At 45.3% G+C, this 21,278-nt stretch overlaps 3 protein-coding genes and 1 non-coding gene across 7 annotated transcripts; 3 read left to right on the plus strand and 1 right to left on the minus strand.

Annotated features, from left to right (window-relative positions):
- Nucleotides 1-845: 845 nt before the first annotated feature.
- Nucleotides 846-928, plus strand: TRNAL-UAA (transfer RNA leucine (anticodon UAA)). Its single transcript has one exon. It is a non-coding gene; the product is annotated as a tRNA-Leu (tRNA).
- A 77-nt stretch (nucleotides 929-1,005) lies between these two features.
- On the minus strand, nucleotides 1,006-3,158 carry LOC133900019 (disease resistance RPP13-like protein 4). Its single transcript, XM_062341087.1, has one exon. The coding sequence runs from the start codon at nucleotides 3,131-3,133 to the stop codon at nucleotides 1,100-1,102; it is 2,034 nt and encodes a 677-aa protein (XP_062197071.1). The 5' UTR covers nucleotides 3,134-3,158; the 3' UTR covers nucleotides 1,006-1,099.
- On the plus strand, nucleotides 3,158-6,764 carry LOC133900013 (putative disease resistance protein RGA1). Its single transcript, XM_062341079.1, has one exon. The coding sequence runs from the start codon at nucleotides 3,215-3,217 to the stop codon at nucleotides 6,596-6,598; it is 3,384 nt and encodes a 1,127-aa protein (XP_062197063.1). The 5' UTR covers nucleotides 3,158-3,214; the 3' UTR covers nucleotides 6,599-6,764.
- A 3,335-nt stretch (nucleotides 6,765-10,099) lies between these two features.
- Nucleotides 10,100-16,220, plus strand: LOC133900015 (disease resistance protein RPM1-like). 4 transcript variants are annotated; one of them, XM_062341082.1, is made up of 5 exons: nucleotides 10,100-10,316; nucleotides 11,536-11,645; nucleotides 11,787-11,970; nucleotides 12,734-15,828; nucleotides 15,930-16,220. In XM_062341082.1, exon 4 carries the CDS (start codon nucleotides 12,840-12,842, stop codon nucleotides 15,813-15,815), a length of 2,976 nt encoding a protein of 991 aa, XP_062197066.1. In that variant the 5' UTR covers nucleotides 10,100-10,316; nucleotides 11,536-11,645; nucleotides 11,787-11,970; nucleotides 12,734-12,839; the 3' UTR covers nucleotides 15,816-15,828; nucleotides 15,930-16,220. The 4 variants fall into 4 exon arrangements, with proteins under 4 accessions (XP_062197066.1, XP_062197067.1, XP_062197068.1 ...); XM_062341083.1 differs by lacking the exon at nucleotides 10,100-10,316 and adding an exon at nucleotides 10,344-10,859; XM_062341084.1 differs by lacking the exon at nucleotides 10,100-10,316 and having other exon boundaries at nucleotides 10,911-11,645; nucleotides 12,734-15,823.
- Nucleotides 16,221-21,278: the final 5,058 nt, after the last annotated feature.

The raw sequence follows: 21,278 nt of genomic DNA on the forward strand, positions 1-21,278 counted from the left end.
TCCTAAAAATTCTTAGAAAATTTGGAAAATAATAGACACATCCAAAAAAATCCTAGGAAAATTTCTACACTCTTTTTTCACCCTTTCAAAGCCATATCTCCACCATTACAACTCTGATCTGATCATTTCCTTCTCTAATAATTCACAAAAAATCATAAAAATAATAAATTGAGTTATTTGATGTGTTTTTAGCTTCAAAAATTCTCTAGTCTATGTTGCTAAAAACATAATTTTTATCTTATTATATAAAATCATTATTAAAATTATTAAACTAGGGTGATCAACGCTTCTGGTGAGTGTACGTGTGTGATGAAACTCAAGAACAAAAAAAAAACTCGTTACAAAGTATGTCCCGTGTCTTACAAGCTCAAGCTCCCCTCCTTTATAAAGAAGGAGGAGATATATACATATAAACAGATCGTGCCAAAATTTTGATAATGGTTTTATGAAATGAAACAAGATTATATTTTTAGCAACGTATAATAGAGAATTGTTGAGAACTGAAAACACATCAAACAACTCAATTTATTATTTTTGTGAATTATTGATGAAGGAAACGATTAGATCGGAGCTCAAAAAGTGGAGATATGGCTTTGAAATGGTAAAAGAAGAGTATAGAAATTTTCCTGAGATTTTTTAAGGCTCTTGGTATTTTCTGAGAATTTTCAAGATTTTCTAAGGATTTTTAGGAATTAAATAAACACTAAAAGGGTTAAAACATATTATTCTAAATTAATTTACTAAATAAAACTCATTTATAATTTATCATAACTATTTTCCTGATTTTTTTTCTATACTTAATATTATGTTACTTAGCCAAAATTAATGCTTTAGAAAGCCACGCAGCTGGTTTGCCCGAGTGGTTAAGGGGGAAGACTTAAGATCTTCTGCACTGAAGTGCGCGTGGGTTCGAACCCCACAGCCAGCAGCAAGTATTCATTTTGTTTTTTTTACTCGTTCTGGCGGAACCGAAACTAATTCAGTCCTTTTCTGAATATAAGAATTTTGAACCTTGGTATCAAAACGCAGTAAATTCATGAACAATTGAGGCTCCACTTTGTTGCTACGACGAGGAAGCAACAAACGTTCAGAGGCCAATTCATTCATTCATTTGTACACCAGCTCGATCACTATTCCTCCACAACCCTATCTCGTCCAGAGGCCAATTTGCTGCCGCTGGACAGCTCTGAGCTGCCAAGAACCTCAGTTCTGTGTACAGGCCGTGCAGTTCTTCCCAGTCGCACTGCAGATGCTTCAGATATCTCAGGCGAAGCACCTCCACTCTGCACTCCCCGTTCGGGTCACTCCGAGCTCCCAGATCTTGCAGCATCCCTCCAGTCACATACAGCTTTCTTAGCCCTCTTAACCCGTCAGGGTTGATCAGCTCTGCGAATTCTCGGCACGGGAAGCAGCAGAGCTCCAGCTTCGTAAGCGTGGAGGGGAGAGCGAGTTGACGAACTCTTGTAGCCTCGGATGATTCCTTGCCTCCCATGCCCCATGTTATCTTGAGTGATGCGAGGCTGGTCAGCTTGGCCAGCACACTGAGCTCATCCTCTGCACGCTTCAGCTTCTTGCCGATGCCGATGCTGAGCTTGCGCAGCTTCTTCAGATCGGCCAGCTCGATTAGGCTGCACGCGTTCTTCCTGGTGGAGTTTGCCAGCACGAACCCCTTGAGCACTTGGAGCTCCGACAGCTTGCCGAGCCCCTCGGGCATCTCGACGAGCAGGTAGCACTGGGAGACGTCCAGGTACTCGAGCCTGTGCAGCTTCGTGATCTCCTTGGTCAGCACCTGCAGGTTGTGGCACGCCCTGAGGTCCAGCACGACGAGCTCGCCCAGCTTGCCGATGGCGTCCGGGACGGCCTTGATCCGCGATATGCCTCTCAGGCTGAGGTACCTGAGGTTCTTGCACGCCCCGATGCCCCTGAGGTGCTCGTCGGCAATCAGCTCGACGTGGCTCCTCTTCGGGTCGGCGATCTGCTCGCTCGCGCCGGACGCGCGCCACTGCCCGAGCTGCATGGTCCCCAGCCGTGCCTTGTTTCTGAACCACGCGTCGCTGAGCCTGACGTACTTCTGGTCGACGTTGTAGACCGTGCAGACCTCCGGGTGGAACCTGGACGGCGCCGGGCTCACTTCGCCGCCGTCGCGCAGGCACGCGCGGCGCGCCCTCGCGAAGTCGTTCTTGGAGGTGCCGTCCGGATCAGCGTCCAAGAACGCGCCGCTTCTGGCGACGGCCACGAGCATCCTGCGGATCCACGGGTGCACGGTGCACGCGTGCGCCGTGCCGCAGTGCTCCCGGCGTACGGCGCGGGCGAACCTCATGTCGACGAGCTGCTTGAAGCGTGCCTTGCCCTTGTCGGCGGACTCCACGAAGCCTTCGCCCATCCACCAGTGGACGAGCAGCCGCTTCTTGATGACAGCACCCTCCGGGAAGGCGGCGAGGCAGAGGAGGCAGTGCCGCAGCCGCACGTCCATGCCGTGCACGGCTCGGCGGAGGTGCGCCATGTGCTCCCCGCCGTCATAGACCACCTCGGCCGCGGGCGCAGAAGCAAAATCCTCCCGAGCTCCTCCTTTGCCTTGGGGTGGCTGATCCTCTTTCTCGATCTTGTCATATGAGGAGGATCCTGCAACGGCCTCTCTGATGGCACCAATCTGCACCCTGACCCTGTCCAGCTTTGGCTGGAGCGCGGCGACGTCGGCGTCTCTGGCGGTGACGGACTCGAGGACGTCGTCGACAAGCCTCTCAATAGGATCGAAGAGGACGATGAGGGACCGCTCGTTCTTGGCCATCCTGGCGAAGACAATCCGCAGATCGCCCATCAGGCCGCGGATACCGTCGAGGTCCTCCAGGAGGTCGGTGCCGTGCAACCTCTCGTCGTCGGTGATGAATTGGAGGCGGGAGAGGAGAGGGGTGAGGATGCTGTCGTCGATGTACTCGGAGAAGAGGACGCCGCCGCCGCCGCCGCCAGGTTTCGACATGGTTGTTTGTTGAATCCGCTTGATAGTTTGCAAGCTCACACTGCAAATGTTATGGTGTACTGTACTCTGGCACAGAGCAGAGAAGAAGAAAGGAGGGTGGGTACTGGGTGTAGTAGGTGAGGTGGGTTGGACGGTTGACCGTTGACGCTGTGGCATTTGGGACAACTAGGCGCGCGGGCATTGGCACTGCGAGTCCTGGCCAGATTGTCGCGGCGTTCTAGCTAGTTCGCGGACAGGATGTCGGCGCTGGAGGTGCAGAGCGTGCTGCAGAAGATGGCGGCGATGCGGGACGGCGGCGGGGGTTGGCCGCCTGGCGTCCAGGTGGAGTTCCAGGAGCTGTACGCCGTCCTCGACAAGGTCCAGCGCAAGGTCACGCACGCCGAGCCGCTGGTCGACAGCCGCAGCTCCGCCGCCTACTCCCTCTTCCTCGCCGACCTCCGCCGCGTCGCGCTCACCGTCGACGACGCCCTCGACGGCTACTCCGCCAGCGCCCGCCGCTCACCGTACCGCCACAAGCTCCGCGGCCTGCTCTCCGTGGCCGCCTCCAGCGTCAGCACGCCCTTGGCTGTCCCCACGCCCTTGTTGGCAGGCCAGCTAGCCCGGAAGCTGTCGCGTCGTCCGTCCGCTGGCCACGCGGAGCAGCCTCTGCCGCCGGCGCTGCGCCCGAAGATTGCCAGGCAGTTTGAGGAGGCCGGCAAGGACCTTCGGATGCTGCTGCGCCTCTTCACCACTTACGTCGCCGATCTTCTGCCTCCGCCGGAGCATCCCCATCGGGATGCACCCGGACTCGGTGCTGCCCCCAAGACCAAGAAAGCCGCGTCGTCCCTGTCTCAAGAACATGGCCTCATAGGGAGAAGCCAGGATCAGGCGAACGTGTCAAGGCTCCTGCAAGACGGCGGAGCGGGGGTCGTCGCCATCGTCGGCATGGCCGGCGTCGGCAAGACGGCGCTCGCGCGGGCCGTGTACATGGCTGCCAAAGACGACGGCTTCGACTTCACTCTGTGGGTGGATGTGTCCCAAGATTTCAACCCGGAAGGTATCTTCAGGCTGGTGATGTCCGAGCTTAGAAAGCAGCTGAGACCCAGGGAGGATCCGGAGAGCTTCTGGTGGTCTCTCAACGAGGGCATGATCAACAAGAGATACCTGCTTGTCCTGGACGACGTCTGGAACGAAGACCAGGGCAAGTGGAATCAGCTGATGCATCTCCTCTACGGCAACGTCGTCATGAACAATAGTGGAAAGATCATTGTTACTACCAGGATCCCTGCCGCGGCAATGGCGATACGCTCTGCAGAAACCTACCACGTGCGGCCATTGACAGTGGAAGACACCTTGAAACTACTCAAGAAGAGTAACAAGAAGCAGCTAAAGCTGCTCCTGAAGAAAAACAGTAAGTTGCGCAGAGGCCACAGGAACGCCGCCATGTCCGCCGCCGCGGCTGAAAGATCAAATGAGAGGCAGGTCTCCGAAAGATGCAGCGGCTTGCCCGGCATCATAGACCTGATGAGCTCCAAACTTGAAGCTCTCTGTGACAAGAAAGTTGCCGATCCACTGGGTCAGTTCAATATGATCTGTGCAGGCAACGAGGAGCTCCTGCGCGTCGGCGAGGCCAGCTACAACCACCTCCCGGCACATCTGCAACGGTGCTTCCTCTACTGCTCGCTGTTCCCACACGACCACATCTTTGACGCGGAGGAGATGACCGGCCTGCTGGTCGCTGAAGGCTTGACGCAGATTTCAAGCAGAGAGGTCGCACAAGGAGGCGGTGATTTCACCAGGCTGCTGAATGAATGCTTCGACGCCGTCCAGAAACCCGGGTCCAAAGGCGAGGTGGGATACAAGATGCATCGGGTACTGCACATTCTTGCACGGCGCAAAGGAAAAGAGTTGTACAAAGCTATTACGGGTGATCATTCTGCTGGTTTGACAGAGCACTCCAATATCAGATACATGTCTCTCATGGTTGATGGCAGGGCTAAAGAACTCCCGAAGCTGCTGAATGAACAGAAAGATTTGAGGACACTAATCCTGCTCAGGGAGCAACAGATGGTTTTATCTTGCCGTAAATCTGAGATCAGAGAGATTCCTTCTGACTACTGCCATTATCTCACGGCGTTGCGCGTCTTGGATCTGCAGGCGACAAGGATCGACAAGTTGCCTGAACCATTCCGAATGCTGTCAAACATGAGGTATCTCAACCTTGCTCAAACTGACATCGCCGAACTGCCCGAATCACTTGGCAGGCTTGAGTACTTGATATACCTCAACATTTCTCAGACAAGTATCGCGGCAGTTCCTGAATCTATCGGCAGGATTCACTCTTTGAGGTACCTGAATCTTTCACGAACTGTTGTCGGTAAATTGCCCGACTCAGTCGGCACGCTCCGGTTGTTGCAGACTTTGCAGCTCTCACATTGTGAAAGGCTTTTGAAACTACCACACACTATATCCTCCCTCACAAGCTTGCAAAAGTTAGACCTGCAAGGCTGCCAGTATCTGTCCGAGATGCCTCAAGATATCAGCAGCATGAAAAATCTGAAGGAGCTGAATGTACTAGATTGCGCATCACTGGATAAAATGCCTTGTGGCCTCAGTGCACTGACCAAGATCGAAGCATTGCCAAGGTACATCGCGAACAGTGGCGATAACAACCCCATCTTGGAGCTGCAGGGTTTAGCAAATCTGAAAAGACTAGGCTTGGAAAACATCGAGAAAATCTCGGTCGAGGACGCAGCAAATATACAACTGCAAGAGAAGCACAAGCTGGAGCATTTGACACTGCATTGCAACATGGATGCAGAAAGTGGCAATCCAAGAGTGGTGGAAGAGCTACTCGACCGTCTGGAGCCCAACCGTGGGTTGAAGACATTGGAGATCATCTCTTATGCAGGGGAACGGTTCCCGCGCTGGATGGCCAACAGAGACCCACAGCTTAAGAAGCTGACTCACATCAGGTTGATCAACCTGAAGTGTACGAGCCTCCCAGCGCTTGGACACCTACCTCGCCTCACGACACTGGAGATCAATGGGATGAATGCTATAGAGCAAGTCAGTAAGGAACTAAACGGTGAACCAAACGGCGAGAGCGCGACATTCCGCTCGCTGAAGAGCATCACCTTCTGTCAGATGGTTGGCCTAGAAAGCTGGCCAAAGGATAATGGGGCTACATGCCCTCACCTTGAGGAGTTGTCATTCATCCAGTGCCCCAAATTTCAAGAGCTTTCCATGAAGCTCCCCATCAAGAAGCTGACTATCTGTATGAGCCCGCATGAACTGCTTGGAAAAGAGGGACTGGCAGGTGTTGCTAGCAGCCTGAAAAGCTTATCGATTTCGCTGTGCGAAGAACTATCGTCGTCGTCGAACAGTGAGGGCCTGATGGCGCTTTCTAGCCTTGAGGAGCTAGAGATTTCCGGGTGTGACGAACTGGACAGCTTGCCTCCGTGTGTGGAGAACCTTGCTTCACTTAAGAGCTTATCGATTATTGGGTGCAGCAAGTTGCATGATTTAACAGATTTACTAGAATGCACTAGACGGGGACGCCTGAGGTCCTTGCACATATCTGGATGCCCAAGGGTGCCACCCGTCCCGGAGGGTTTGAGAGGGATCACAACCTGCGAGTGAAATTAATATTTGTGGGATGGTGCATTGATGAGTTTGTGTTCCGTGTTTTCTGTATCTGAATTTGCTCAGGTTCATAAGTTCTTCATTCGCTGTTCTACAAATGATTACGGAGTGGTGTTTTTATTTGTTACTATTGAAAGAAAAGTGGTGTTTAATCATTCGATCGAAGACACTAAGTTACGGAAATATTATATACCGCACGCGCCTCAAGGAGTCGTTTTCCTCCTGTGCTCACACCACCTCCTCCTCGTAGGGTTGGGGGTTTGGGAGAGGGGCAGATTTAGAGGGAAGCCTTAGGCCGACGACCGGATTGGTGGTGGGTGGTAGCGAGGTGGGACTGGCGGTGGGGGTGTCAAATCAATGACGGGTTAGCGTGGCATTGACCGACGATGGATAATCCGGCAGCGGGAGCCATCGGAGATGGAGTAGGAGGGCGGAGCGGGACGAGGACGGAGGAGGAAGAGTGTGGAAGCAAGGCGAGGAAGATGGACAGGGCTTATAGTGCAACGTGGCACATTCCAGATACTATGCGTACGGTATCGATCTGCTCCCCTAATTTATGGGTGAAATGAATGAGATCATTAAATGGCAACTACCTCCTCTTCCATGTGTTCCTTTTTTTTAATGATGAAAAGGGTAGGAGGTCTGCCGTTCAATTAACAAGAAGAAGAGGAGTTTATGATATAAAAGGCAGGCTGAGCCGCACCATCAACCTAAGAGAGGCTAGTTACTCTTGAAGTGGTTGAAACCGGCGATGAACTGCGCGTGGTAGGAGGATTTGGCTGTGTATTGACCATCTAGGGTCTAGCGCCACCGGATGACGTCGGCGGTGTTCGGCTGGAGGTGGATTTGCTACAATCTGGTCCAAAGGGAGACAAATTCCTCGAGTTGTGTGGAATTTGTTATCCTCCCACAGAGGGTGCCAATCTAGTTGTTGTTGCGGAGTTATTGCTCCACTGTTTTGTTTTTCCTTCTGAAAAGGTTGAAGAGATGTGGTGCAAAGTTCTTGCTTCCTCATGTTCCTTCGTGCTCCTTTCTTCATTCCATATTCTTCACATACACTCTTCCAACATGAAGCATTTCCTATTTTAATCAAGCCCTTGAAGGTTGAACTTGGATAGTTTAAAGTCGTGGATCTGAATGGTTGAAAGTTAGTTATTCCTAGTTCAAAATAGATTCTCCATGATTCAGAGCTCAATATTTTTTTCGATTGAAATTTGAAATCGAGGTTTAGTTGACGATTGTTTTTTGGAAGGATCATGAACAATTCAAAGTTTTTTTGTTAATTAAAAGTAACAAATTTCTGCAGTCTAAAGTTTGAATTTTTTTAATCGAAATCAAGGTTTAGTTGAAGATTGTTTTTTGGGGGAATTTGAAAGTTATGGTCACGAACATTTCAAAGGTTTTCTTGTTAATTAAACGTAACGAATCTCTGCAGTCTAAAGTTTGATTTTTAATTGAATATTAGAATTAAGGTCCAATTGAAGGTGAAAAGCTAAAATTTTCTAATCTTTGAAGGACGGAGGTAGTTCATGGAGTAAATCTAGTGACTGTTGTTTATTATTGGTGAAATGAAGAGCTATTCATTAGTTACTAAACTAATGGGCAGCCACATGAATAGCTGCCCTGTTTCAAGTACAGTTCGCATTATGAGCTCCGGTTCTGAAAGCAATAAAGTTTAGAAACATTATGGTTTATATATGGTCGTAGTTTTAAGAAACCACGGGTTTGTAGGAGTATGTCACATAACCTCTAGTCTTTGAGGTCTAAGTAGTTTGATAAAAATTCAGAAAACCATATAACATCATCTCTGGATGTTGGGCTGGGGCGTGTAGGTCAGAAATGTTGTGATTTGGATGCAGGCTTGTTTCTGAAATTAAGGTGGCGGTTACCTGACAGATGTTGACAAGTTCGATGTTCTATGAAGTACGTCTGTAAATTCATATCCTACGAGTTTCTAAAAATTACTCTCAGAAAAAAACTGTATATATAGGCAAAGTAGCAAACCTTAACAGCCCGTTTGGTTTGTATAGGAATCGTACATGGAGCTCTATAGGACACATTGTTCATTATATTTTCCATTGTTTCGAAGGAATTTCACGTGAAATTTAACATCAACTCTGAACTAGGGAGAGTAGCAAACCTTAAAGGGGCCATTCTGTTTGTAGGGATTTATTGGTGCATGGAGTTTTATAGGACACATTTTCATTTTGCAAGGTCTTCAAAGGAATTTTGCATAAAAATTTAACATCAACTCTCTTTTTTTTCTTTCTTTTTTGACGTTAGCGTGAGAAGTGCAAGAAGCCATGCTCACATCCATCCTTTCAAGTTGGTATCACCGCGGCCGTGTTGCCCCTAGTCGTAGGTGCAGTATAGTTTTGGCTCCATGCATTTTAAATATAAGGCCTGAGTTTTAGTAGTATAAGATTCGGAGTAGCAAATGATAACTGCATTTTGATTTTGCTTGGCAGCGCTCTAACTTTTAGCTCCACGTCAGATTTTGAAATTGTAGAATATAATAAAAATGATTTAAATTACTATTTTTAGTGTAAAATAGAAATAAGATGGTTCATCTAAATATTCTTCGTGTATTCATAACTCTAACTTTATAAATTTCTGGAGCTAAAAATATCTAGCTTTAAAATTTTTTAAGCTGAAACTCTGCCAAATAAGCTCTTTACACTAAAATATGGCTAGAAATTAGTACTGCATAAATCAATTGGAAGTAGCAAATCACGAAAAGAACAAGCTTCAGAGGTTACATGCAAATAATGATCTTTTTTTTATTTATTTATCTCCGCAATAAACGTAAAATTGCATAGTTTCATCGAAAGCGTACAACGCATGCACGCCTAGATGTGGTTTTTAAAAAAATATTATTTTATTAAAAAATTGTAAAAATAATAGTTAAATTTACAAAATTACGAGAATAGATACCTGTCGACACTCAGGTATTGACAGGGGACTTGTTAGTACTTCGTATGCCGATAGCCTACGTAGCAGTGGGCTCGAGAGCTTGTTGGTACGCCAGCAGTGTGTTGAAATGCCGATAGATCTTATATCCCACAGATGATATTAAAAAAAATATAATTTTTTTATATGATCTTATGTTCCCCTTAATAAGGTCTACAACTTGTAGTTAAACATTTTTTCATTTGAATTCGTTTAGATGCCCTAAAAATAGTTATAAATTTCAGATTAAAAAACTAGACCGGTAACTTTTAGCCACCTTTTATGCATCTAAACGAATCTAAATTTCAGATCTAAATCGAACACACTGTCGTTGTGCGCTGACAGGCCTTTAGGTCTACTGCGACGTAGTCTGTTGGTATACGGAGTACGGATATATACTTGTCGGCATTCGAAGTATTGATAGGTATGTATCTATTTTTACAATTTTATGAATTTAATTATTATTTTGTAATTTTTTAATAAAATAATATTATTTAAAAAAACTCCCTAATGCTCCGCTTCCTTTCCCAGTTCACTAGCGTTCCCCTCTCCTCTCTGGCGGCGCTGGCATCGCAGATCACAAATGCTTCTATGGGCGTCCATGGCTGCTCGCCAGGCGGCGTGCGGGCTTTGCCAGGGGGCTGGGGGAGGGAGGGGAGGGCGGGGCGGGGCTCGGCGCGGGAGATTGCGGGCTCAGGCTAATCGATGATGGATTTGATGAAACGTCTACGTCGGAACGACCACGGCACCACCGCAGGGCACTGAGGTTTGCGTATTATCACACACAATTTCTATTTTTTTTAAGAAAAATAACTAGTAGTCATCCAAATTCATATTCGAAGAGGGCCTGAAACTGGATGGGGTTGGTAGCTGGTCTCTATTGGATGTTCCTGTTTGGACGAGTAGAAATCAAGGGAGTCGCATTCATCTGTTGAATGTCACTAACATTTGTTTATGAATCCTGTGCCCCGTTCGGTTCAACAATAATTTCAATTAGTTTCAGCAAAAAAAAAATGTTTATGACATCGGCCTGTCATCTGGTTTGCCAATAATTGCCCTTGGTCTTCGTCAAGATGGTTTACCAATAATTTCCCTTGGTCTTCGTAAAAAAAATGGTTAATTTGTCTGTCATATGCATACGTGCTGTTGAATATTCGTACTGTTCCTACCTACTGCTACAGATTTAATTATACAAATGACCATTGCAACTCTTCTGGTGAATGTGCATTCCCATCCCATACGTGTCTCGTCGGTTGCCTGCCTGCCAATAATTGCCAGTTCTGAATGGTTATGGACAATAGAGAAACTGGTATGTACTCTAAGCTCTCCTAGTGTACCTGGATGGTGGGCACTTGGTGTCTACTAGATGTTTATGGTTGGACAGTACAAATAAAGGAAGTCACGTTGAGCATTTGAGCTGTGGAATCGTACTTTAGATGTTAAGCAATTCGACTTGCACTAATAGCCATTCCTACGAAAAATACTGTGGTGATGAATCTTGCAAATTATGAAATGGGCCTAAGCTTGCGCACGTTCCTAGAATCAAAGTTGATTGCAGAATGTATCTCCCCTTCCTGTAAGCAGATTGCCATGTGCTGATTACAATTTGATTATGACACCGGACCAATAATTGACACAGGTCTTCGTCAATTTATTTGTTTATTATATGTCACCAGCGCATCATTCAGTTCAGAGATAATTGCCATTAGTCTTCGTCAAGGAAATGGGTACCGGTGATTATTCATACTGTTCCTACCTACCATTTTACTATGACACCGGACCAATAATTGCCATAGGTCTTCGTCAATCTATTTGTTTATTATATGTCACCAGCGCATCATCCTGTTCAGAAATAATTGCCATTAGTCTTTGTCAAGGAAATGGATCATTATTTGCTGCCATATGCATATGCATTGGTGATTAGTCATACTGTTCCTACCTATGGTGATGGTCCTCACCTACTGCTACCAATTTTATTATGCAAGGATCATTGTAACTCTTCTTATCAACATCTATTCCCATCCCATAAGCCTCTTGTTGGTCTCCGGCTGCACATTGTAGCCAATGCTGATTGGGGATGAACAACAACAAACTGGTATGTACCCTTACTCTTCTAGTGTAGAACGTTTTACTTTCTCTCTTAGATGGGAGCATTTGTGGTTCTGGTTCTTGTTTATTACAGCATTCTACTGCAATGATTTTTATGTGCATTGTTTGTAATTTTTCTGATCTCCAGTCCTACGTTTGAGAGGAGCTAAAAGTTTCTGGAGTTTTCTACACCTGGACTTAAAATCAGAACTGCTGTGGTTGCCGATGAGCTGAACAATGTATATTGGTCCCAGCTCTAACTCCCTCCAGTGGCAAAAGTAGAACTGAGATGAACTAAGTTGATCTGTAGTTCCCACCAAGAGATCTGGCAGGTACTAATGAATTGCACCTTGTTGGTTTCTTTAGTTCTGTGCCTTCTTTAGGCAGGTAAATGTTAACCGAGTAACAGGACAAGAAATTGGATTTAATGCACCTAGGTATGCTCCTATTTGGGTTTGCACTTTGTACATTTGTGCACTTTAAATGATTCCTAAAAAAATCAGAGGTGTCGAACATGTGCATCTGCACAAATGTGTGCAAAAATACGATTGCATGTGCATTGTGTACAGAAAATTACAAGAAATGCAATTAAACTACGAAAGATGCTTACAAACTTGTCTCTTTTTTTTATTACTATACACATATGGTCGTAACTTTTACAAATTTTATCAAATAGCAAGTGCAAATGTCCTAACAAGTGCTACATCTATGAATTATTTTAGAATTTTTCTAAGTGCACAAGTGTATAAGATCAATATATGGGTGCATATGCACCTAGTTGCCGATTTTGATGTAATATTGAGGCCACTTAAAATTCAATTAACTGTGCCTTTAGAAAGGCTGGGCCTGCCACTAGTTACTATATTTCACATTTTTACTCCGAGTAGCAAGTATTTTTACATCTCGCAAGAGCATTTTACTATCTAGTTTGTATAAAGCCATCTTGCTAGGTTTCAATTGTCTAGCCTTTAGTCAGTTTCAAAATTTTCAAGCAGGAGAAAAGACAAAAATGTAAATTTAGAACTTGGATTTAGGGTTTATATGGAGGCCATGGCTCTTGGCTACAATAAGGTGAATTCTTTGTCTTATATGCAGAGTTAAAGGGGAAGACATGCAGACAATTAGTGTTTGTACTCCAGTGTCAAACTTGTAATAGCAGCACTGTTTTTGGTCACCAAGAGGTAAAAGGGTAAAAAGGAGGATGGCTGAAACTGCAATATATCTAGCTCTCAGAAGAATAGGTATTGCCCTGGGACGAGAGAAAACTACTGCTTTGGGTCATGAACAGGGTGAAAGGTCAGTCAGAGGTGCTGTGTCCATTTTCCTGAATGCTTTTGGAAAAAAACTGTTCGCAGCAATGTTAGAAGAACTATCAGTCACGACAGGAGCAGAACTGCAAGGTAGAATGAGGCGGATAGAAAGCGAACTTCTCATGATTCATTGCTTCCTGGCTCAAATGGAGACCAGATATGACAACAATCAGGTACTTCAAAGTTGGATTGGGGAGGCACGGAAGCTGGGATGCCTTGTTGAACAAACAATGGATGAATACATTGTCCGGATTCTCCATATACAGGGAGAAGGTGTTGGGAAGAGACTGCTCGATGTGCCATCATTTGCTCTAGCCTCACGTCGGTTGGCTGCTCAGCTTAAAGAAATTGAGGTAGAACTCGAGCATCTTTCAAAGATGAAAAAGCGCTGGGTTCAAGTGGATAGCCAAATTTCATTACCTGTATTTTCAATACATTCTTATGCCACTAACGATGATCCTGCATCGTACAATGCAATGAGGGAAGAACTGATTAGATTATTAGATAGGGAAGAACAAGGTCTTTCTGTGATAGCAGTTTGCGGTCAACCTGGGTCAGGGAAAACCCATCTTGTCAGGGATGTTTATCAACGCGTGAGGAAAGATTTTGACTGTGCTGCATGGATTACCTTGTCCCAATGTGCCAGTACTGATGATGCTTTTTTGAAAAGAACGATTCGAGAACTAAAGATTGATGATATTGTCAATGACAGTGCCACTGCTCAAGAGTCTGGATCATATGCACTGATGAAAGATCTGAACAACAAGAAGTTCCTGCTTGTATTCGATGATGTACGGGTGCCAGATGCAGTTCGAAAGGCATGCCATACCTTTTTCAACCATAACATGGGTAGTCGAATAATCATAATCACTCGGATGCCTAGGGTTGCTTCCGCAAGCGATTGTACAATGGAGGCAGAGTTCCACACACCATCTAGTTCGTCCGAACCAGCAGCACCCTTGGTTCCTGGTAAAACAAGACCCAAGAAGAGGAAAAGTGCTGCCCAGAAAACATCCAATCTTCAAAATGATCATGGACCTTCAGGAAGGTGGCCAGCCTCCAAGAAACATTCGGACATCCAGGACCTGGAATCCATGGAGCTTACATGCTTACGCTCAGACCATGCTTTCAGTCTCTTCTGTACAAAGGCTTTTGAAAGACCAAGTGACTGCCCTGATTTTCCTCAAAAAAAAAGAAGTGACTGCCCTGAAGAACTATATGAGGCAAGCTGGAAGATCATTAGCATGTGTGACCAGCTGCCGCAAGCAATTGTCTCTATTGGAGCATCACTCTACTTAAAGCAAAAGACACAGTCAGTCTGGAATGAAATGGTCGAACAAATTCGTCGGATTAAAAATAGCAAATCCAGCCTGAATGAAATACAAAAGGTTCTTTATGTAAGTTATAACAACTTGCCGATGCATCTAAAGAACTGCCTTTTGTATTGTAGCATTTTCCCAGCTGGCCATCTCCTGTTGCCAGAGAGGCTTCTCAGGTTATGGATCGCAGAGGGATTCATTGAGAAACAGGGATCATCTCAACCGGAGGAAATTGCTTACAGCTATACAATTGAGCTTATCCGCTGGGGGTTTCTTCAAGTAATGGACCGGGATGAACTTGGTAGAGTAGCAAGCTGCACGATGCCAATCGTGGTGCATGAGCTGGCTGTATCTATCTCTCAAAAGGAGGGATTTGGAGTTGCCTGCCATGGTGTAAAACTAGCAGAGATGGATGCCAATGTCCGCTGTCTATTTATGTCCAAATATCCTGAAGATATTGGATCATTAACAGATTTTCCATATCTTCGAACTTTTATAGCAAGCGACGATGCTGCTTTACCTTTGCCCTCCTTGCCAGCTTCATTGCCAAGCAAACATAAATATCTTACTGTTCTGGAATTGCAAGGATCACAACTTAAAGAATTGCCGGATGATATTGGCTACCGGCTGTTTAATCTGCGATATCTCGGCCTGCGGAATACAAAAGTAAGGCAGCTTCCATATTCCATGCACAGGCTTTACAGTCTGCAAACTTTGGACCTCAAATGGAGCAAAATACAGAAACTGCCAGGTTGGATAGGTGGCCTAACGAGACTGAGGCATCTTTTTGCTGATAATTTGATCGACAGAAGGCAGGCAACATTCCCATACTTCACGAGTCTGAAAGCACCAAAGGGCCTGAAGCACTTGAAAGAACTACAGACACTTGAGACGGTGCAAACAAGCACCTCCTTTGAGAAGAATGTGGACAAGCTGACCCAGTTAACAAGTCTAAGCATTGGTAATTTGGAAGGCAGAGCCTGCAAAACTTTGTTTGCTTCCTTGTCAAAGCTTTCATCCCTTTCAAGCTTGATGGTCAGCGCATGCGACAACAAGGAGGATCTTCGCTTTCAGACCCTGAGTGCAGATCATCTGAAAAGGTTTGTTGTAAGAGGCAGGTTGACCGATAAGACGTTTCAGAGTCCCATTTTCATGTCTGAAAAACTTCAATCTCTGGAGTTAAGCTGGTGCAACCTGTGGGAGGATTCACTCATGCTGCTCTCTACAAAATTATGTAACCTGGTCTCTCTCAGCCTCCACAGAGTCAGTGGCATCAACCAGCTGGTATTTCAAAGAGACAGCTTCGCCAAGTTGAGAAGACTTGTACTACGGGAAATTAATGCGGTCAATGAACTCGATATTCAAGATGGCTCATTGGGAAGTCTCGAATTGCTGCATGTGGAGTCACTAGCTTCACTTGACAAGCTGGAAAACATCCGAGACCTTACGAAAATCAATTCCGTCAGGGAACTGTACTTTCCGAAGTTGGTCGCTCTTCAAAGAGGAAGTGATAACAAAGGGAGAAGCGGCACATCGTCACCGATGTAGGCGTACAAGTAAGGTACGAACAAAAAGAGAAAAATTTCTATGCATGCCCATCTATCTACCTTCAAACATTTTCGTTCTTCCTTCCCTAACGTTTTTCCTATATGAATTGAACAGCTTGTGCTTGTTGTCTGTGTTGGTCATTCGTCGTCAATCAAGCATGGACACCGTTGCTGTGATATGCTCAGAGTAACCTGTAATTTGCCCTCTATGGATACATTTGCTCTTTCTTTATGTTCTGTTGCTGGCGTATACGTTTAAATTTGTGCACTCATAAACCAAGGATTTTGTAGCGAATAATTATCGACACTTTATTTTCATTGGGTTCAAAAAATCATGGAAACTTTTATGTATTCAATGTCAGGAGCCCTTCCTGGTTCAGTGGTCCTTTTTGTCGAAGTCATGTTTTCCAACCTGCAATGTATCCTAGTTAGAAGTTTGAGTCAACTTTATATTTGTTTATATAGCCCTGGCCTGTATAACAGTTTCTGACGGCGGCGAGCCGAGCGCCTGCACTAAGATGGCTGTTTGGATTGTAGCCTAAGTTGCTCTACCAATTTTTTGTTATGGCCCAACTGTTGGCTTGACCAAAAACTTTGGTCTCAAACAAACACTAGCCAAAGCAAGGGTAAGCTAAAATTTGCTTGCCAACAATTGACCAACATTTCATAGAGAGTAGCAGAACTGCTTTGCTAAAATTTGGTCATCCTTCTTACCCCGATGATTTTAGCCCAAAAAAAAAGTGTGCAACAAATTTCAAAGTCATGGATCGTACAAAATTTTGGCATCAATCCAAATGCTGGCTAAATGGTTTGAGCATTATCAAATTTTGGTATGGCTGGCTTTGCCTAATCAAACCCTATTGAGAGAGGAAGGGAGGGGCTAGAGAGACAAGGGTGACATGGATGCCAACTGTGCTGTCTGTAGAGCCGCAGGCATTCTCCAAGCAACTAACAAGATGTGGCTACTAACAACACAAGATTTCGTTGTGCAAAAAGACGCTAGTTTAGAGCATCTCCAACAGCTCATCCATCCCACCCGCTATTTCATCCGCACGCTAAAATTCTCTAAATCCGGTCTCCAACAGACCCTCTACCGCAATTGCCATTTTAGAGCGGCCGCCATTCCCGACCTCCCGCACACCAAATCTGGCGTGCCTCTCTCCTCACGCCATCCCTAACTGCCTTCTCCACCCGTGCGCTCGCACCACCATCCGGACCCCTCGCAGTGGGGCGGACGGACACTGACACGGCCCCAGGGGAGAGCACAGCGCTATGGATGCGCTTCTACGGCTGTATCCGGGTCTTCCTGTTGTTGTCCATGTTGCTTCTCGCCGTCGAGGTGGCGGCCTACCTCCAGGGATGGCACCTCGAGGTGGAGATGCCGGGGGTCCTCGCCGTGGACGAGCAAGGCAAAGCAGGGCAACAAAAATTCGATCTTTATTGGCCGGATTCCTCTCCTCTCTCTCCCCCCGCTTCCATTGTGCTTCGTTGTTGAGACCCACTTGCCTTTCTTTCTCTCTCATCCCCCTTCCAACTCCTCATGGTCCCTGGAAAAAGGAGATCTTTTGGTGCAAGATTTGATCTGTTGTTGCCGCCTTGCTGCGAAGAGATTTGCTCCTTTCTTGGCCGGTTTAGCTTGGTTGGTTCTTGGCTGGCGTGGGCAGTTCTTGATCCAGGCTCTGATTGAGGTGGTGAATGCTTGTTCCAAGGTCGAGGTTGCTATTTTTGGGGTGATCCTTGGTGGCTTCTGGTGGCGGTGGCCTCCGTTGATCCGTTCATCTGGGAGGTTTTGGTTGATGTGGTGGTTTTCCCGGAGCTCAGTTCCCTAATCCGCCATTTTGATGAGTTCTTCCTGCTGTGAGAGCAACTAGCTCCCCTTTGTGCTACCTCCCCAAATCCAAAGTGTGTTCGTGCTCCGGCGTGTGTGCCCTTTGCCACCGTGGAAGCGTGTCGGCGCTCCGGTGACCTTCACCATTGAGTTGTTTTGACTTTGCCCCGACCGTGCGTGCTTCCGTCATCGTGCGCGCGCATCGGTCGCTCTTCTGGCCACCGAGTTGTTCACCTTTGTGTTGGCCGATTGGTTGTCGCTGCCGGCTGGTGAGCCGTGCCATCGAATGGCTGGGTTGGCTACGCCGCCGACATGTGTGCTGCGGCTGTCGGGTTCGATACGCCGGTGCATGTCTTCTCGTCGAGGTGCTGCACGTGTATGCTGAGCCTAATCTCTAGATGCGTGAGTAGCCACCGCCGGTGAAGTGTGTTCGTGTTGAGACATCAGTGTGTATTGTTAGTTATAGAATATTATTAATAAATAGGAGAGAGAATATGGATGGGAAAATATGGATGTGTTGTTGAAGCGGTGGAGCAATATGGAAGAGGAATATTTATAGATGGCAATCCATTTGAGGATATGGAGGGTGAAATATGAATATGCTGTTGGGGTTGCTCTTAGAGGGCCTAAAGCGCAAGTTGAGGGAACTAGGCGAGATAGTGTCACACATTTGGTGTAATACTTCAGTCTATTAGTGTTTCTAGTTTCGACTTGTATAGCACAAGTGTTTTGGTGTGCCGAGTTTAATATCACTTTTGTAGTTTGAGATATGTTAGGCCAGCTTATAAGTCTTCGCGCTCTAAATATAATACATTTGGGTTAACCCTTTTATACGAAGTGAGGATAAAAATGTAAAAGATGTATTATATGTATGCGGGACCGTCCTGCTGAGCTATAAATGAATTTTAGAGGTAGGACGTTATAGATAGTATCAGAGCCAACTCTTATTGCATGAGTGCATAGGGAAGATCCTGGTTATTTGTTTGTCATGTACATAGTAAGCTGTCAATGTCATCTCTCCTGAAGGAGGAGAGTGTAATACCCGGTCCAAGTAGGTTAGATAGGTCAGGGTCCGCTTATAAGCTTCCGCGCTCTAAACATAATACATTTGTGTTAATCTTTTTACATGAAGTGATGAAAAAATTGTAAAAGACATGCTAAATAATTGTCATTTTGGGTTATGGGCAGATAACATTTTGAAACATTAGATACAGATTACTCTTTATTTATTGAGTTCGAATATTTGAAATTGATGCCTCCATGGTCAACTATATTGATGTGGTTTGAATTGGATTCGGTTTGAGATAGGATAGGAATTTGGTTTGCGGCTTGGTATTGATATCACGTGATGGCTTCTAGATGATCTACCCCTTGTACTTGAGTCGGATTCGTGCGGATTTGGCGGCTGCTCTGTTTCCACTATGAGAGAGAGAGAACGGCAGCTGGAGGTAGGAGATGACTCCGGCGTGTGGACCTGTGCTGTAGAGAGAGAGAGAGAGAGAGAGAGAGAGAGAGAGAGAGAGAGAGAGGAGGAGGAGGAGGAGGAGAAGAGCAAGTCCAAGCTGGCCTGGAACACGCGTGCCGGGCAGCGCTGACGAAGACGCGAGCAGCCGGACTTGGGCCGACTCGGAAAGAGGAGAACGAGGAGCTCGGCAAGGTGTTGAACGGGACACGCCGGAGTCTGCTGCGCGCAAGGCCGAGGGCGTGGAGTTCATCACGTATACTACATTGCACTACGCTTGCCTCTCCTGATTAGTTCGTGAAAGATGTGATGAGTGTTTAAATTTTGTTGCTTAGTCAATCTTCTTCTCTCTTCCTTTTTCTTTCTTCTTTTTTTTTTTTGCCCGCACATGAGTCTTATTGTTCTAACTGTCACAAGATATTATCGTACAGCGGTTTAGGATGACAAAGAGGAGATGTGGCTTAGGGTTAGGACTCGGATAAGGTCCATGTGTAACACCCGGAAACCGCCACATGTTCAGAATATTACTGAACTATCCTATAAATCTGCAGACTAAAAAAAAATCAGCAACATCTCCCTAGAAACAAAGATAAAGCGGAAGCAACGACATACAGCTACATAGATAAGAAACATCATACTATCATCATATCAAGGATCCTATCAACATAAGAAAAAAAAGTAACATATCGTATTCATCACTAAACAAAAGAACATAAATGAACATCTCATAGAAGGCTTTATTATTATTATTATTATTTCACGAAAAGTGTGATGTGCATCTAGAACCCGACCTGCATGCTCGTCAGCACTCAAAGCACATCTAGAAAGATAGCAAGAGTGAGATTGGATAATGTCAGCAAGCAAACTACTTTAATAAGCTATTTAACTACAATTAATTAAACAACCATATTAAAAGGGGTAAGAAAGCTTAACAGAATAATAACTTCTGAATGTTAGCTAAATATGATGATACAACAACATATATGATTAACTTCCAAAACAATAATGATTAACTTCTTAATAAATAAAATCTTCCATACATATACATATGAATGCATATGACATGTCCTTCCTCATCCTTACCGTTTCTCAGGCAACATAAGGGTGTGTACCATATACTTTCTTGGTAACATACAACGTTGTACTAGTATGATCACAAATGTTGCGTGACATGTCTTCCAATGCATGAGATACATATGTCATGCTTCATGAATAAATAAGAAAAACATTGATGCCCAACATATTTGCATACTTCATGAATTTGCTTACGAGGAATATAAAGAATTGGAAAACGACATATTCATGAATCATACAAACTTCAAAGGTAAAACATCAAGTAACATATTCATGATCATTATTTAGAATATGTATATGTGTTGCAATTAAAGGGGTAGAGATAATCAAATAGCAAGCTAAAGCGTAGCACAATGGTTATGTTCACTTGCCTTTACCGGCGATAAAAACATGTACTGGTTGCATCCCGGAGTGGCACCACCTGAAAAAGCACATTTTTAGCAAAAAAAAAAATAAAACACTTCAATGACACATAAGAAAAAAGGCACATGCTCACTTGCCCAAAAACTCCGCATACACAGCATTTCTGTTTTTTTCTCTCTCTAGTCATCTCGCAAGTCTAAAAATCATTCGATTGAAACCCTATGATCCAAAATCCAAACATGACATGTGAGTAGTCAAATGGAAATTTTTCGACAAGCTTTATGCATCCACGATCTCCGATCGTCCATTTGAGTTACAGATCTAAAAGTCAATTTTTTGGTCATCCTACACTTCAGGGTCAACGCTTTGTTTTTCATCGAATTATTGGGTATTACATTCTCCACTCTTTAAAAGGATTCATCTCCAAATCTACCCACTCTGAATCTATGGAAAAGAATGGACGACAATGCAAATATATAACGATAAACAACAACTAACACTCACCAGCCTCAAAGAGTGTGGGGGTACTTCTTTCGCATTTGATCTTGGCCAATGTACCACGGGCTGAGCTTCCCGACGGTACCAAAATGAACAATGCCTTTGGTTGGCAAAACCCTGAGAAGCACTTGCTCACCAACAGCAAACTTCATATCACGACACCTAACATTTGCATAGATCTTCTGTTAGCTCTAAGCGGCCAATAGATTTTGGCGAATCTCCTGCACCTTCTCTGTGGT

This window comes from Phragmites australis, chromosome 19 (genome assembly GCF_958298935.1).
Source record: "Phragmites australis chromosome 19, lpPhrAust1.1, whole genome shotgun sequence".
NCBI classification, from domain to species: Eukaryota; Viridiplantae; Streptophyta; class Magnoliopsida; order Poales; family Poaceae; genus Phragmites; species Phragmites australis.

What these genes read in the sequence shown, in the direction of transcription:
- LOC133900015 (XM_062341082.1), top strand. Translation starts at nt 12,840, where the DNA reads ATGGCTGAAACTGCAATATATCTAGCTCTCAGAAGAATAGGTATTGCC.
- LOC133900013 (XM_062341079.1), top strand. Translation starts at nt 3,215, where the DNA reads ATGTCGGCGCTGGAGGTGCAGAGCGTGCTGCAGAAGATGGCGGCGATG.
- LOC133900019 (XM_062341087.1), bottom strand. Translation starts at nt 3,133, where the DNA reads ATGCCACAGCGTCAACGGTCAACCGTCCAACCCACCTCACCTACTACA.